The 17,127-nt window shown below is 60.4% G+C and overlaps 1 protein-coding gene across 1 annotated transcript in view; it reads right to left on the bottom strand.

The window, feature by feature from the left end:
• TBC1D14 (TBC1 domain family member 14) overlaps positions 1–17,127 on the bottom strand; it is a 107,834-nt gene that overhangs the window by 7,081 nt on the left and 83,626 nt on the right. Inside the window, exons 9-14 of the mRNA XM_029952520.1 lie at positions 15,652–15,732; positions 14,767–14,861; positions 12,037–12,108; positions 11,257–11,385; positions 7,507–7,616; positions 5–297 (exon numbers count right to left, since the gene is read on the bottom strand). Coding sequence (XP_029808380.1) covers positions 5–297; positions 7,507–7,616; positions 11,257–11,385; positions 12,037–12,108; positions 14,767–14,861; positions 15,652–15,732 — 780 coding nt within the window. The remainder of the gene's footprint in view (positions 1–4; positions 298–7,506; positions 7,617–11,256; positions 11,386–12,036; positions 12,109–14,766; positions 14,862–15,651; positions 15,733–17,127) is intronic.

Genomic DNA, 17,127 nt, shown 5'->3' with positions numbered 1-17,127 from the left:
GGGGGGAGAGAGGACAGACGATCGATCTTTCCGTGTACCTGAGCCCACTTCTTGTTCCGACTCTGCATCTGAACCGTGGCTATGGAGGCGAAGACCTCGTCGGCGGGCAGGTCCTCCGGGAGCCGCGTGAGGAACTGGGCCATGTGGATGAAGTCCATCTTGGTCAGGATGTCCTCGAACAGCTTCAGGACGCCCAGGGCCGCGCGGAACAGAAACTCTTCGCCGTCGCGACAGAACACGTCCCAGATGCGACAGGCCAGGTCCAGGGGCAGAGACTTGCTGTACAAGGTAAAGATCCTGCAAGAAAAGTCGGGCATTTCTCAGGTCTGGGGCGGCAGGAGAGCGAGCGCGGAGCTCAGGCCTGCGTCACGAAGACCGCTCCCGGGGTCACTGACGCTCAGGCTTCGCCGCAAGGGGACAGGGGGCGGGACCACAGCTCTGGAGGCGGGTTTTACAAACACGCATTAGGGGCTTTCATGCAGAGTCTCTGTACGATTTCTCTATCGCTGACTCTGACCACATCTACATTCATCGAGCGTTCGTCGGGAATCTACTATGTGCTTCGTCTGTGGGGGCGCTGGACACAGGTTCGTAAGGTGGACAGAGCCTGGGGAAGGGGTGAGAACAGCCCGCAGGACCTCGCACCCAGTGCAGGGGCGCCGTCTGCCCCTCTCCCCCAGGAGTCTGGGTCGGAATGCAGGTGAGAAGGTACTGATCTTACACTTGACGCAGACCATGAGGAGCAAGAGTGAGGCACAGACATGCACCGTCTTAAAACACTGTGGTCGTCACCAGCCAGGCTGCCGGACAAATACCATCTCGGGTGATCAACTGCAGTGTCAGGTTTAAGCATTTCTTTATTTTTTCATAACGTTTTGTTTTTTATTTTTTGAGCCTGAGAGAGACAGAGCGTGAGCAGGGAGGGTCAGGGAGAGAGGGAGACACAGAATCAGAAGCCGCTCCAGGCTCTGAGCTGTCAGCACAGAGCCCGACACGGGGCTCGAACTCACGAACCGTGAGATCGTGACCTGAGTCGAAGCTGGGAGCCCCCGGGTGCCCCGGGTTAAGCATTTCTACCCTGGGACAAGCTGGTGTCACGAAGCGCCGCCCTCGTCCTTCAACTGCACGACTGTTTCCCAGGACAGATGCCACCAGGAAGTTTGTACCCTGGTGGCCAACGCCACGCGAGTCTGCGGTGGACTCCCTGCCCTCCCGTGGCAGCGTGCTCGGCCCCAGAGCCGCCTTTCCTCCAGGGCCCGAGGGACACGGCATGCGGTCAAGGGCGAGTGTCCCGAACGGCATGCTGACCGGGAGCCCTGAGTGCTCAAGGCCACCAACGCTAGGAGAGTTTGAAGGAAGGCAGGACCATTTGGATTTCCTTGAACTCAGAAGCGGGACTCGGGACGCAGGTGTCACAGAGAGGCCCCCACGTCACACAGACCACAAGAGCTGAGTCTAAACCGAAGACCTACTATGTGCCGTGCGCTACACCGAGCACTTCACAAGCACCCCTCACGCAACGGCCAGAAGCCCCCGGGAGATGGTGCTTTTAGCTCATCTGACCCGAGGGAACGGAGCCCTCGGTCCCGCCCCCAGTAACTGGGGGGCCAGGCTGTGACCCTGACCCCAAAGGCCAAGCCTGAAACGACCAGACCGCCTGCTGTATACAGTCCAGGGCAACACACTGTTGAAACCCGGGTGTTTATCTGTGTTTATTCAGAGATCTTATTCTTAAGTAGTCTCCACGCCCAATGGGAGCCCTGGGCCCACAACCCCGAGGTCGGCCACGGACGCTGCATCTGTCAAGGTCACAGCAAGCCGTAAGCCCGAGTTGCTTATTATCTCAAACGCGAAAACCATCTCATCTTTCAGTCCAGAAACCCCAGTTAAAGGAAGATCCGAGAGACTCTTTCATGTTTATTTATTTACTGTTAGTCATCTCGACGGAGATTAACCTGCAGAGATCAAGATCCACACGTTCCATCGACGGAGCCGGCCAGGCGCCCTGCCTGGTTTCTTCAAGTTTATTTAGTCATGAGATCCAAGAGATTTTCTGGTCTCTAGTCTGAATCTGGATGACCTTCTCGATTCTACCTACAAAACGTACATTCTTAACACTATGAAAAAATGCCGAACTGACCTCGTCCGTGATGCTCTCTCTCCCCTGCAAGTTCGTTCCTGGGAGGCAAGCCCCTGACATCCTAAAAGCAGAGTCTTAGGTAAAAAGTTATCGGAAAACAGGCAAAGCTATGGGCGGAGCAGAGAAACAACGAAAGAAACGCGTCTGACGTCACGTTCCTGGGTTCCCGTTCACGCACGCGTCTCCGCAGGCCACGCTGGCCGTCCTGAGCCGAGGACGCCGCCGTGAGAGGCCCCGAGGCGCCCCCTGGGTCCTCACGCCCCCTCAGGCTGCTCCCCGGGCCCGTGGGGGAAGTGCCTGCACACGATGCTGAGCACGGGGTCCTGCCGTCCAGAACCTTCTGAAGGTGGCTTTATATGCTAATCACTGTTTTGCGGCGAGGACAGGTGGCGTCAAACAAAAGGGACAAGTTCCCTGGCCTCCGGAGCAAAGGGGACAAGGAGCACGGCACGTCAGACAGCCCGCAGGGATCACCCGTGTGAACGCATGCGCACTCGCACTTCTGAACAGGACGGGCGAGGCAGAGGCGTGTCCACAAGCCAAGAGAGGGGGACTGGGCGGTGTCCGGCCAGAGGAGCCAGGCGTCCCCAGCTCCGGGGCAGGAGTGAGCCGGCACAGCGAGGAACAAGCAGGCCGCCGGGCCGGAGGCAGGAAGAGCGAAGGAGAGAGTCCGCGGAGCAGCCCGTGCAGACGCGGCCCCGCGTGGGCGGCTTCCAGGGGGTCCGAGGTCTTCGCGTTTTCCTCGATGTGCGCGGCCAGAGGGGCGGAGGGGCCGACCAGACGAGGGCCCAGTCCGCTGCGCCGACCCGTGCCCTTCCCGGGGCAGCCACCGAAACGGCCCGGGCAAGGTCGGAGGCGGCGGCCACAGCGGAGGAACTCGGGACTCCGGGGTGGACTGATCTCGGGGGAAACGCGGCAGAGGAGAGTCGAGGACGCTGGGTCACAGCCGAGCGGCTCGGAGGACAGAGCTGTCATTTAAGGAGACGCGGGGTCTCCGGCTGCGTCAGCGATGTCACAGGTGAGTGTGCGGACACGCTGTGAATCAGACGTCCAAGTGGCCAAATGAATTCATCATTTATTTCCGACCTGGAGCTCAGGAGGGCTCCGGGCTGGCGACAGTCCATGACGATGGCACCAGAGGCAATGTCCTGGCCTCAGATGGGGCAGAGCGGCAGACGCTGAGCGGACGCCCGACACGTGCTCCACGCAGAAGAGCGAGCTGAGCCACACCCGGTATGGGTCACGTTTTCTGAGCGGCCACAGAATCGCTGGGGCCTTGAATGTTACCACCTTGAACAAAATGTGCCTTGTAAACATTTTTTAAGTCCCCTCCCTCCCTTGGAAGGCCATTTCCTGGGCCTTGGGCTGGGCCTGGTTCCTCCCTTGGTGCTGGCACCGAGCCCAGTATCTTTCCCAAGAGTCACCAAACTCGGCCCATAGAGTCTCAGAGACACCGGGGTCCGGTGGAAAGTGGCTTGTCCATCACAGTTGGCCCCAGAATGGCCCCCGGGTCCGTCCCAGGCCTCCTCACTGCCCCCTCTGAGTGCACTCAGCTCCTGCTCCGCCAGGCCCTGCCCTGGCCCTGTAGCAGCCCCGGGACCGGGACTGGGATGGCTCCCCCGGGGGGAGCAGGAACAAGATGGCGGCTGTTTGCCCCAGGGCCCTCCCGCCCTCCCTCTCCCAGCCTTCCTAGAGCCCTCCATGTTCCGCCCTCTGCTTCCTCCTGCCCTGATCCTGCCCCGACCCCGGGCCGTGTGAGGGGCAGGGCCCCCCCATCCTGCCCCAACCCCGGGCCATGTGAGGGGCAGGGTCCCGATCCTGCCCCGACCCCGGGCCGTGTGAGGAGCAGGGTCCCGATCCTGCCCCGACCCCGGGCCGTGTGAGGAGCAGGGTCCTGATCCTGCCCCGACCCCGGGCCGTGTGAGGGGCAGGGCCCCCCCCCCACATCCTGCCCCGACCCTGGGCCGTGTGAGGAGCAGGGCCCGAGGCCTGCCCGGGGCGGGTGTGCGGTTCTCCCCAGGTAGCAAGAGAGGCTTCGAGGATTCTCCCCTGGACCACGGAGCAGGACTGCGCTCTACATCAAAAGTGGTCCCTTCAGGGGCGCCCGGGTGGCTCAGCTGGTCAAGAGTCCGTCTCTGGATTTTGGCTCAGGTCAGGATCTCCCAGTTTGTGAGATTGGGCCCCAAGTCAGGCTCTGCCCCAACAGCGCAGTCTGCTTGGGATTCACCCTTTCTCTCTCAAAATAAACAAACTTAAAAAAAACCAAACCAGTAACTTCATGTACAGATTCAAGGAATGCCAACGTTGAATGTCAGACACTAGCCTTTAGTTCTGCACTGCTGAAAGGAAGGAGGCCGGTTCCTCCTGCCGAGGCCGCCGGCTTCCAGAAGGCCTCCCTCCCTGCAATGGCGGTCCTACCTGCCCGCCTCAGCCTGCAGGAAAGCCCGGGGCTCAGGAAGCGGGGAGGGGGCGCGACTGCTTCGGAAGCCTTCACGGAGGCGGAGGCTCATTCTCAGAAACCGACCCTGCCCTGGTCCACCCACCACGGAGCCGGGCAGGTGAGAGCCGATGGGGAGGCGGACTTCCGTTCTGAGCACTGTCTCCTAGGATCGGCCGGCTTACCGGCTCTGCCCCGGCTGCAGCTCCGTGAAGACGAGGGAGCGTCACCCTCCCGTCCCAGACGAGGACACTGCACAAACAGGGAGGCTGAGGAGACGCGGGTTTGGCCCGGGGCTGCAGGGAAGCCCCACCCAGGGGCACGGACCCCCAGGTCCCCAGTTCCCAGCTGTGCCCCGCTCCTCCCGGGGTCACGAGCCTCTGCCCCGAGCGCTGGCCTAGGAAGTGCCCCGCCCCCTCCCTCACCACGTGCTCCCCGAGCTCCCAAGGAGCCCAGCCAAGCACTCAGAACAGAAGCTGCGAAATAAGACGAGTCACCACCTAGCCTGATTAGATCTTGTGAGGAGTAAATACACCGAGAAACGCCAACCATCACCTGCATTCGCTAAAGATCGGGGGGCAGTTACTTAGGACTCTGCTCCAACTCAGCTAAGCAGTCCACGCCCTGGCCCGATCCACCTCCGTGCCTCCCGAGCTCTGTGTAATCAGGGCCCCAGTCCCCGCCCCCCACAGGGCCCAGCAGCACCAGGCGAAGCACGGGAGCCCCGAGCTGCACTGCAGGCTCCGGTGCAGCTGGGGGGGGGCGGCGCTGGAGACACACGCAGGGGCTGCGAAGGCCCTTCCCAGGAATGGGCATCTCCACACAGGCTCGGACCCTCCCCATCCACGCACACGCGTGCGCACATGCACACATACACGCACACGCACTGATGAAGGCCCCAGGGCACGCCGGACGCTAGCCCGGGCACCTGGGAGCTCGGCGAGGCAAGCCTGGCTCTCGAAGTGCTCACACGTGCACCTGTCACCCCAAAGTCAAAATCCACACATGAATGGTACCAGCTGCCACAGAAACCAAGATCGGCCAACTCTCACTTCGCCCTGAGCCTGCCCCTCGTGGTGGGGAGTCGGCGTCACAGCAGGCCCTCCACGGACCCCCGGACACTAACCGTGACGTGGGCTGTGCTCCTGGATCCTTTTACTAAGCCGAGTTTACTGCGACTCCCACTTGCGTCGCTGGAGAATTCTGCCAGTCGACAGCGACAAGAAACAGTGCGAGGAGGTCAGTGGCCGCACGTCCGTCACCCTCCCGCATGGGGCCCGGCCCCAGGAAGTGACTGAGCTTGGTCTGTGGCAGGACCAGCAGGAAACAGAAGATGCCCCCAGAGCGGTCAGGGCTGGGATGGGGGGAAGCACGGACTGCAGGGATGGGCGGGAAGGGGAGAACATTCCGGAGGAGTGACTCTCCAGCCGCGCCGACGGCCTACAGAGCTGCGATGTGCTCATCAGGGTGGAGATGCTGTCCTGGGAGCTGTTCCCAGCTGGCCTCCAGTGGGTGGACAGTGTGGCAGGAAAGACTCGGGTCTGAGTGGGCACACAGCTCCCAGGGACGCTCGGCCGCCCAGCCCCCAGGGCCCTCAGCCCTGACATGGGGTCGGCAGTTAGTAACCGGAAGCCTCGGGTTACCCTGGTCTACAGGACTACAGGGACACGTGGTTTGGGAAGGCGGCGGGGCACGCTGAAAAGGCACAAGCTCTGGAGGGTGACGAGCCCGGACTGCTTGCTACGGGTGTGACCCGGGCAGGGGCCTCGGGGCTGCCTGTGCGTGAGGACGCGCACACACCTGCTGTGCACACTGTGAGGCCCAGACAGGCGGTGAGGGTCCAGACACGGCGCTCTGGCTGGTCCTCGCTCTGGAGTGATTCCCTAGGCAGGCCCTGTACGGTTAATCACTGCAGGCGACACAGGAGAAAACAGGCTCGTGGAGGGCTAGTGCCCATCATCATGGCCACGAGGCAAGTAACAGCGGAGGCTGGACAGGGGCAGAATGTTCCAGAACCACGCTCCTCCTCCCTCAGGCGACCTCACCACCGGTACGAAGATCTGCCGGCCAACTGCACCACCCGGAACTCTCTAGCGCCCGCTATCCGTGCGTCTCCTTAGATGTGTGGCCAGTGCCTCAACATCACTGTGTCCAAGCCAAATCCGGGAACCTGACTGCCAAATCTGGCCCGTTCCGATCCCAGCCGGTGGTCCAGACAGGCCGCTCCCCGACGGACAAGTGCCGGCCGTCTCTCACACACGCCAGCTCTCTCCAGGACCCCAGGCTTTCCTCTCCCGTCTGTCCGTTCCCAAAGCCTCCATTCTAGCCCTGCTCTTTCTGTCCCTATTTGTCCCTGCCCCCGACTCCCCAGTAACCTGGACCTCCCTTCTGGATACAGCCCACCTGCACCCTCACACCCAGCGAAAGCCCGCACTGGTGCCCGCTGGCCCCGCAGTCCTGCACCTGAGACCCACAGGACCCGGCCACCCCGCCTGCCCCCGCCTGCCCCCGTCCCCGTCCACTCCGGGCTCTGGCCCTGCTGCTTCTGGACCACCATGTGCTCCCATCCCATCCCTCAAGCTCGGGGGGCGCCTCTGTGCCCCGTGACCCCTACGCCTGGGCCCAGGGCTCCATGTAGCTTCCCTTCCTAAGGGGTAGCACGACCACAGGCTGGACAGCTGTCCATGGACAGCTTCCCTCTGCACAAGCTGCCGACAGGAGAGCTCCGTGCCTTGCTCCTGACTCATCCCGGGGTCCCCGCAGCAAGCCCGGGACAGACCTAGTGCTCAGTGACCCCTCGCGTGATGAATGGACAGATGGCACTTGGAAAACAAATAGGTCCAGGACACCGTGTCTCCCCTTGAGGGAATGAAGGACAGTCAGGCTCGTGGACAGCAAGATGAGAAAACACGCAGGACATTCATCTTACCAATCGATTAGGTAGATGTCTGGAGTTAAGTTGTTTTTCTTGAAATGAGCAAATAATTTCGGCAGATTTTCTTCAAAGAACACCTCAAATGCAGCAAAGTAGGTCAACATCTGGGGGGAGAATGTGAAATATACTGGTTACCGATCATCAGCACGGGTTTGCACGAGGGAAGTCACACTTAGCGCTCCGAGGACGCGGCGACGGCCTGCTTACACACTCACTAACCCGTCGGGACGGGGGGCTCACAACCGGGCTCAGGCGACCTCTCAATCAGCACCTTGTCTCGTCTTCACGGTGGCATCCCTAGCTACGTCGCAGCGCCTCCTCCACGCAGGGACGAGAGAAGGGAAGCCCCGGCCGTCACCGGCTCACCGGCGGTGTGCCGCGAGGCTGGGGCCTGAACCGTGCCCGGCCCACTGCCAAGGCGGAGCTTGTGCGCTCACCCCTCTCCAAGGAGCAGGACCGATGAACCATCTAAAGGAACGGAGGCCGTGCGCCTCCAGGGGACAGAAGACTACCACGCGGCACAGGCAACGCCACCCTGGCTTAGACACGGAGCCCTTGTTGGGCAGGAGGCGGCGGCCCCGGCTCGTAAGGCGCTGGCACGTGCTTTTCAACTCCGAGAGGGTTGTACGAAAACCAAGTGCACTGAGCCGGGGAGCAGTGCGGGGACAGAGGGACAGCCCGAGCTGGATCAGGAACGGCACAGGCCAGCGCCCCGGGGGCCCAGTTTGGTCCCATCACCAGCTGGAGGCTTGAGCACAAACAGCACTCTCAGACTCCAGGGAAGGATGTACTAGAAACCAGCGGGTCCAACGGGGGCGCGGGGAGGAGCCTGCCTCCCTAGGGGACATTTGACCATGTCTTAGGACAGTTTTGATCATCACAGTAAGTGGGTACTACTGGCATCCAGGGGGTGGAGGCCCGGGACGCTGCCAGTCTCCCATGAGGCACAGGACGCCTTCCCCCCCAGCTATCGGCCCCCAATGTCCTCAGTGCTACTTTTGGGAGACCCCGTTAAACACTACGATTCTATAATCTTTCTTTAAGAATAGAAGCTAACATTCTTGTTAAGTTTATTTATATTGAGAGAGAGTGCATGTGTGCATGGAGGGCGCAGGGGGAGAGAGAGAGAGAGAGAGAGAGTGAGAGAGAGAGAGAGAGAGAGAGAGAGAATCCCAAGCAGGCTCCACACAGCACAGAGCCCAACATGGGACTTGAGCTCATGACCTGAGCAGAGATCAAGAGTCAGATGCCCGACTGACTGAGCCACCCCGGTGCCCCCCTAAACTAAAATTCTTAAGTCCAGGCTTGATCGTGTTTCTGAAGAGGAAGCTGAGGTCTGCAAAGTTAGGAGATACTTAAATATAAGTCTTTTTAAATACTACATATATAAAGTTTTGTCCTGACTATGGAAGTCTGTAAGTGCTCCGTGCGGAAAACTGAAGTGCAGAAACAAAAGAAGACCGAGCGTAAACACTAGGAATGCTGTGGCCCACTTCCCTTTACTATTAAATATGGTCGCTATCGCGGCCCATGTTCCTTCTCAGATACTCTTGAAGAAAATTAGCTTTTTATCTTAGGTTCTTTCCCACGGGACAGTTTTTTGCAAACATCAGCACTGCACAGGAGTTGCAGCCAGATCCCATTATTCTGTCTTATTTTAACTCCAGTTAACGCACAGCCGAGCGAGGGACTCAACTCCGCCCGGTGCTCAGCGCTAAGCGCACTTGGTGCCCGCGCCCCCGCCCTCCCGCGCCCACCGCTTCGTTCTCGACGGTTAACAGTCTGCTCTGGGTCTCTCTTTCCCTCCGTTCATCTGTTGTGTTTCTAGATTCCACACACGGGTGAAATCATACGGTACTTCTCCTTCTCTGACTTATTTCACGTAGCATCAGACCCTCAAGTTCCATCCGCATCTTTGCAGACGGCAAGGTTCCATTTTTTATGGCTGAGTAATTGTTCGTTGTGTGTATATGCACATGTATATGCACACGCACTTGAGCACACATTTGTACATACACAGACACACACCCCATATCTTCTTTATACACTCACCTATCAGTGGACCCTTGGGCTGCTTCCATAGTTTGGCTACTGTAAGCAGTAAATATTGCTATAAACACAGGGTGCGTGTATCCTTCCAAATTAGTGCTTTAAAAAAATTTTTTTTAATGTCTTTATTTATTTTTGAGAGAGAGTGAGTGTGAGCAGGCGAGGGCAGAGAGAGAGGGAGACACAGAATCCGAAGCAGCTCCAGGCTCTGAGCCGTCAGCAGAGGCTGACATGGGGCTCAAACTCATGAACCGTGAGCTCATGCCCTGAGCCGAAGCCGGACACTTAACTGACTGAGCCCCCCAGGTGCCCCTCAAGTTAGTGCTTTCATATTCCATGTTCATGTACCTAACAGCGCACTTGCTGGGACGCACGATAATTCTTTTTCGTTTCCTGAGGCACCTCGACCCTGTTTCCACAGTGGCTGTACCAGTTTGCGCTCCCACCAACGGTGCAAGAGGGTCTCCCTTCTCCACATCCTCGCCAACACCCTTTGCTTCTACTGCCAGATTTTAAGTAATGTCCTGTCTCCCCCTGGACTCCCTCTTTTTAACATTTATTCATTTCTGAGAGAGAGAGACAGATTGCAGTGAGGGAGGGGCAGACAGAGAGGGAGACACAGAATCCGAAGCAGCTCCAGGCTCCCAGCTGCACAGAGCCTGACGTGGGGCTCGAACCCACAGACCGTGGGATCATGACCTGGGCCGAAGTCGGTCGTGTAATCGACTGAGCCACCCAGGTGCCCCCTCCAAACTCCCTTTTAAATGGTTTACATTTTCATGATAACTTGAAGTTATTACAGTTATAAATAATCACGTGAAACCATCTCTGTGCATAGGCTTCGTCCACGCCCGTGACCTTCTCGGCCGGCTCTCACAGGCAGAATTCCGCCCCTGCCGCGTCCCACCACCGGCACTCAGGCCCGAACGGCCCTCCGCGAGGACTCGCCAGCGCGCTCGCCAGCAGTTTTGAAATACTTCCTTTTGTATGTGTCCACGTGCGTGCTGCCTGAGCCAGAAATACTCTTGAGTCCTCAGGACGTTAAGGAAGGAAGACTCTCCGGCTGATCTAAACCGTCAGACCGTCCTGGTCTTGAGGCGCCGGGACCATCGCCAGGGAATTATCGGCCAATCCAAACAGTGCTGATGGAAAGGCCAACGGCTCAGGGAACGGGAGACCCCTTTTCCGGCTACAGAGCCCACAGGCCTGAAGCACAGCCGGCGGGCGCCAGGCAGAGGCCCCGCCCCGGGAGCACGAGAGGGCCACTCCCTCAGGCCCCTCCCCTCCCCTGCACCTCCAGCAGGGTCTACACAGCCTGGCCTCTGAACCTCTGAATCGTGGAGCGGGTCTTACCCAGTCTCCTCCCCCGTGCGTGCGTGAGAAGCGGGGCCCCAGTGTGACAGCGAGCGGCCAACAGAGGCGAATGAGGCGGCGATCCACCTGACGGACCCCAACGCGCCCGCGCTGGGCCCGGGCTGTGCCCACAGTGCGACCTCCTGGCAGGAGGCGCCCCCTCCCGCATTTAAAGAACGTACTTCCAGAGAGAACATATTGAGAACATACAAACGAGAATCACACACGGAGGCCACCGACCGTGTGCCGGCAGAACACCCCGTTTCCACCGGGCGGGGCGCCGAGCGAGGCTGCGGCGGGAGCACACGGCCCCCGGGGCGCACGTACACGGCAGATACTCACAAGGCCATGGTCCACTCGGAAAAACGCCATTTGACAGGGTTTGTTCAGAAGGTTTGAAAAAGCAATGAAGGCATCCGCAGTGTCTAGGTTCAGGATCAACACGGCCGCTATGAAGGACATGCCCTGGACCTGAGGGGAGGAGAGACCGGGTTAAAGTCACCGCAGCCCCGCCCTCGGGCGGCTCGCTCATTCCAAAGAGGAACCGTCAACGCCCTGGTGCCAGAAAGACCCGCGCGGCCACCGCCCCCACCCCCATCTCGGCCCAGGGCCCTGACCTGTCCCTCCTGGGAGGGCTGTGCCACAGCAGCCGCCGGGCCCGCGCCCTCAGTACCCCCCTCGGTCCCCCTGGAGAACCACAGACGGACCCCCGCCCCCCTCCAGAGCGTAGCATCCCGGTGTCGCGGGAGCAGACGCCTGACTAATGGGTCCCCTCTAAAGCCATGCGCACGCGCACTTGCGAAGCTGCAGAAACAGCAGCAACGGCTTTTAAATGGTTAATGCTTAGAGGCTTTTTGATTTAATGCTGGGGGAAAAGAACCACATGCAAAAAATGAAAATCAGGCCCGGTTACAATGTGATGAATGTCACAGGGCGGCCCTGACGGCTCGGTCCCTTTACAGGAAAACGGAGGCAACTCATTCACCACGAGGCTTTCCAGCCCCGGACGACAACCCCCCAGGAGCATGAAGCCCTGGATCTGACGCCTGCAGCTAAGAGGTGCGGGCGGTGTGCCGGCTCTCTGTGCGGATGAGGACAGAAGGTACTGGGAAGGTCACTTACATAGCCCACATCCGGTCGGTAACAAGTGTAAGCGCCCAGAATACTGTGCAACGTATCGTGGTATGGGCCGCCCTGCAGGGAGCAACACACACGCGCACGCGTGGGAGTCTGGTTAGTACGAGGGCACGGGACGCCGCCGGCCCCGCGGGCTGGTCACACGACCAAGCAGCAGCCAAGCGCCGGGCCGGCAGCTCGCGGGATTCAGCAAGTCAGCTGCCAGCCGCCGCGACCACGGTTACCACGGTTACCAGGAGTCCGCGGCTCAGCCCGCAAAGCCGCGTCGGGAACAGCTCAGGCGTGAGCACCTCCCTAGGGAAACATCCCAGGCCCCCCCCCCCCCCCTCCACGGTCCGCTACCTGCCCGGGGTCCTCGCCACCCGCGGTCCCCACAGCCTCGCGGCCTCCCGTCCCCCCAGGAACCCGCGGTCGCTTCGTCTGTTTCCCACAGGGCAGGCGGGGCTCAGAGCTCCCCTCGAGTGTCCAGGCCGTATTCCAGACGTCCTCCGGGCCAGCCTTCCCTCCCACACGCGAGCTGGGACTTTCCGGTTTCTAGGTGAGCGCCACGCGAGCGCGGAGCCGCGTCCGCCGATGAGGGGGAAGGGCCAGCCCGGGCGCACCCCACACTCCCCTCCTTTTCTACCACGCGGCCTCAGTGAACTCGGGGAAGAGAAGGCGAGTGTGGTGTGTGATGAGGAAGTCACCCGCAGGTGACCGCATGTGGCTTTGCAGGAACGCCGTGGCCTGAGCCGTCACATCCTGGCTCGCAGAAAGCGCCACGTGAAAGACGACACGGGACGGAAGGAGGAAAGCCCGCAACGGGAGGGTCAGAGAGGGCGCCCAGCGCCTCCAGGGTGAGTGAGACAAGCCTGCGGGCAGGGAGCTCTGGCGCCAAATGCCCCCGACACTGGGGTGGGCGGTCACCAGCTGGGAAGGCCGGGGGGCTACAGCAAACTTTTCTCAAAGGTAAATGTTTTTACCGTAAAGGGCTTTCCACCCTTCCGGAGGCCACGTCCTTCCTCTGACGAGGGCGGTGACCTGGATTTTGGAAGCCCATGCTCTGGACGTCTCCCCACTCTCCCCCTCCCACTGCCCTCTGTGGTGCTAACAGTCCCCATTATACAATTCAGAGCCAAAGGGACCCCAGACTGGGGGACACACCCAGAGGAAGCCGGAAGGAAAGAGGAAAGCTAACTTCTCTGCCGCCTGCCCCTGACCCCACCCGGGAGGGAGGCCTACAGCCCATCCTGTCCTTCCGGACACATTTCCCTGCACCCAGTAACCGCCCAACGAATCTGCTGAGGAGCGGGTCCCCAGGACACTCCGGGAGGTCACTCTGGGTCCCCGGGTCTGGGAGCGAGTCCCCGGGACACTCCGGGAGGTCACTCTGGGTCCCTGGGTTTGGCCACGCCGGCCCTTGGCATCGGAAAGGCGCCAGCACCTCTCAAGGCCTGTCCCCCCGAGCTCCCGCCGCCCTTCTCAGCCACGCTGCACTGTGTCCCGGGCACGGCCCTTCCTGCAGGGCGGGGGCTGTCCCGCAGCGGGCTCGTGGAGCGGCCGCAGTGGCCAGGAGGCGGTAAGCAGGGGCCACGGCACTGAACCCCATGCTCTCTCTGTTCGACCCTTCAGCGAGGGTCTCTCCCAGGGAGAGTGGGGACCCCCCTCCCGGTACCATCTGACTCCAGTCCTCCTTCGGCCCAAATGTCTTCCTCACTCTCTGGTCCCCACTCCAAGGGGCACAGCCCGAGAGCCCTTTCCTCGGCGAGCCGGGTGCTGACACCTCCCCCAGGCCGCACCCCTGCAGTGACCACGGCTCCCCTGTGCTGGGCCACACCCAGGCGTCTCAGTGTCCCACCTGCACGCCAGCCTCATCCAGGTGGCCGGGAACCATCTGTTCTAGGTTATTCCACCACGCCTGACTGGCCCCCCAGCGTGTGGCACTAGAAACGGGCCTGAGAGAACGGGATCGGGGATCCAAGGCAGCTTCGCAGGCCCCAGGGTGAGCGCGTGGAGGCGGCCGGGGACACGTAAGGAGGCTGGGGACCTGCACCGAGTCAGGGCGGCGGGAACACAGGCAAGGACAGACTCAAGGGCACTGCAGAAGCAGAACTGGCAGAAACCGTAAGAGATTGGGCACGGGAGGGGTCAAACTAGACCCCCAGGCCAATGTCTCCTGGCAGAATCTTCACACACCTCTGTTCCGATGACCCCAAATCTGCTGCTGGCGGCCCTGCGCCCCATCCCTGTGAACCCAGAAGCCCACGGGAAAGCCCCACTTCTCTCTCTGCTCTCAGACTCCCTCGTCTCCCGTGGCTGGGTCACCGCTCTCCTGGGCCATCTGCGCAGAAGCCCACCGTCACCACCAGGGACTGCCGCCCCCCCCGCCCCCGTTGGACCACATGAGATCATTGCCTGTGTGCGTGCGGTCGGTGTGAGGCCCCGGAACCCAAGCGGCGCCCGTCCCGTCCCAGGCCTCCGGAGGCTTCGGTAAATCCGTGTTCAAAGGAGGCCAGAACGACCTTTAGAAGCAGAAACACGGCGGCGCTTCAGGTCCGCTGGCAGGGATCCGCTGCCCTCACCCGCCCAAGGGTGACTGTGCTGACGCGACACTGCCCTCCCCAGCCTGTCCCCACAACCCCTAGCGCTTCCCAAACTGGATTCCAAATATGTGTGGTTTGGCCTCTACGACATTTAGACAAAACACACTTAAGGCAACAAATTACCACCACTTACTTGCTGGAAAATGCAGAGGTTAGGAAACGTTCTAGAAATGTCCAGTTTAATAAGCTCCAAGCTGGCTTCTCGGTCCGCTGCTGAAAACCCAGCATCTGGCAAAAGAACAGACACTCTTAGGGCCGAACGCGTGCGAGATTGACAAGGCTCTGAAGTCCCGCAAGGATCAAACGCATGGGTACAGGGGCCCCAGGGCTCACACGCTGCCCCGGGCTTCCCGCGGGTGTGCCACGCTCACGGCAGCGTCTGCCGCTACACCACCGGCAGGTATCTCTGGGGACGGGAACCAACTGAAACCACCCCTGACATCGACAAGCGGAAGGGGCCAATACGGGCCGACACACCAGGGGATTCCAGGCCCGGGAAACAACAACAGACCTTCGCGAGACCTAAAATGTCGCTGGTATGACCTAGCCCGGGGGGCAGTGACCACAAGGGGAGCTCCTGTGTTCTGTTTCTAACAAAGATTTAGAAGGATTTGTTTTGTATTTTTTGAATTCCAATACTACATAGTATAAAAAAAGATGATAAAAAGATACTAGTTAACCAAAGAAGTCATCCCTCCTGTGCATCACGGGAGATTCTAGAAGCATCTGGCCCGCTCTTGCATGAGCCAACACTCGGCAGCCCCGGTGCTCACGGGGACAGTGAGTGACGGACGCCGTCAGCTAGGACCCGCCCTCTTGCACGTCTGGACACAAACGCCCCTCAGGAACTGGTCGATCCTTTCTTGTAAATGTTTCTTCTTCAACGTGTTTGCTCTTAAGAAATTCTCTTTCCTGTGAAGCTTTTTGGGGAATTTGCGCCAACCGCCACGTCTGTTAAGTAAACTGCACAGGCACGTCACAAGGAAGGCCGCACACGGTGGCTGAGGCGTCAGCGTACCTTCATTCTCCGCTTCGGAGCCGCCTGTGCTGAAGGACCGCCACCTCTCCTTGGCCCGGGCCAGACAGATGTCAAAGAGCTCTGGAAGAGAGGCCTCTGGGTAAGCATCCCGTGCACACGGGAGCGCGTCTCCCGGCAAGGACCCGAGAGGGCACTGCTGCCTCGCGGGTCACCCACCCCCTGCACGCTTAACCCGGGCCGCTACAGAGGAACACCCACGATGCCACCATGCCTGGCATCGGCTCCGATCAGAGCCCATCTGTGCGAGGCTTCCGTTCTGACGTGTCCGTGGGTCTGGGGCCTCCAGCAGGCTGAGCTCCTCGGGGGCGAGACCACGAAGGTCTTTCGCTCATCGTGCGTCCAGAGCACAGGGCGCTGGGACGGACACAGGCCAGTCAACGGACAGCTGACCAACGGGGGGAGGTGGGGACAGCAGACACCCGTCTGCTTTCGGACAAGGACGAGATGAGCCTGCCCCACCACGGCCCGGCCTTCCTGACCCTGCTGCCCGAAGTGGGCTGGGGGGCAAGCACAACGGGCAGCGGGGCAGCACGGGAGGTGTCCCCACAAAGCGGGCTCCGGGTCGCGGACGGGCGCCCACGGTCACTAAGACTCTGCCTGCAGCTGCCCAGGGAATGTGTCTATCTTCCCCTTTGCTACCTGTAGACACTTGGCAGAGCACCTCTGCCTTCCGGACGCACGTGCGATTTTATTAAAATACAAGCCGAGTTCCGGTTAACAGCATTGTGCTCCAGCAGGCCAAATCCTGCTTAGTGACCTTTCTCGAGCCTTGTTAAAGATCTGACCCCAGCACGCTAGGGGGCTGGGGCAGAACAGGTGTGGCTGTGAAGTCACTCCATGCTATCGTCATTAGACAGGAGGCCTGCTCTCACGTTCCAGGAGGTGGGCCTGGCTTTGATCGCGGTAGCGGAAGATGGAGGGAAACCACCGCGTGGCCCTGGGCACGGGGAACCGCTTCCCGCGCGAGCATGTGACGGTTAGAGCCTGGACGCCAGCAGCGTCACGGGAGGGGGTCAAAGGGTCCGAGTTTTCAAAACTATCTCCGTGGCTCTCCTCCTGTGTCTGCAGGGAGGAGGGGCAGAAAACACTCCTTCTTCCCAAATGCAAGTTCAAAGCACAAGGCTGACTTCCCTAGGAGAGTATCACTTCCCTGACACTAACCAGTATTACACGGACTTCTGGAAGTTTCCAATTTCACACCCACAACCTGTAAGAGCAGAACCCCAGGGCTTTCCAAAGTGGAAGGCAGGCCTCAGAGTCGGGCAGGGGATGGCCTCCACCGCACGCGAGCATCTGAGGCACAGTCCCTACCCTTTTCAGGATGTGTAACTGAAGGGGCTACTGTGATGTCCGGCCTGGACACCTGGAATTCTTGACAATCTGTGTTCTTATTCTGACTTGAATATTCAGTAAAACTGAGAGCAGGCAGAGCTCAATAAGGTGGCGGCCAGTCAT

The sequence above is a fragment of the Suricata suricatta genome, chromosome 1 (assembly GCF_006229205.1).
Source record: "Suricata suricatta isolate VVHF042 chromosome 1, meerkat_22Aug2017_6uvM2_HiC, whole genome shotgun sequence".
NCBI classification, from domain to species: domain Eukaryota; kingdom Metazoa; phylum Chordata; class Mammalia; order Carnivora; family Herpestidae; genus Suricata; species Suricata suricatta.
The sequence above is the reverse complement of the archived record's forward strand: the minus strand, read 5'-3'. Positions and strand labels throughout refer to the sequence as shown.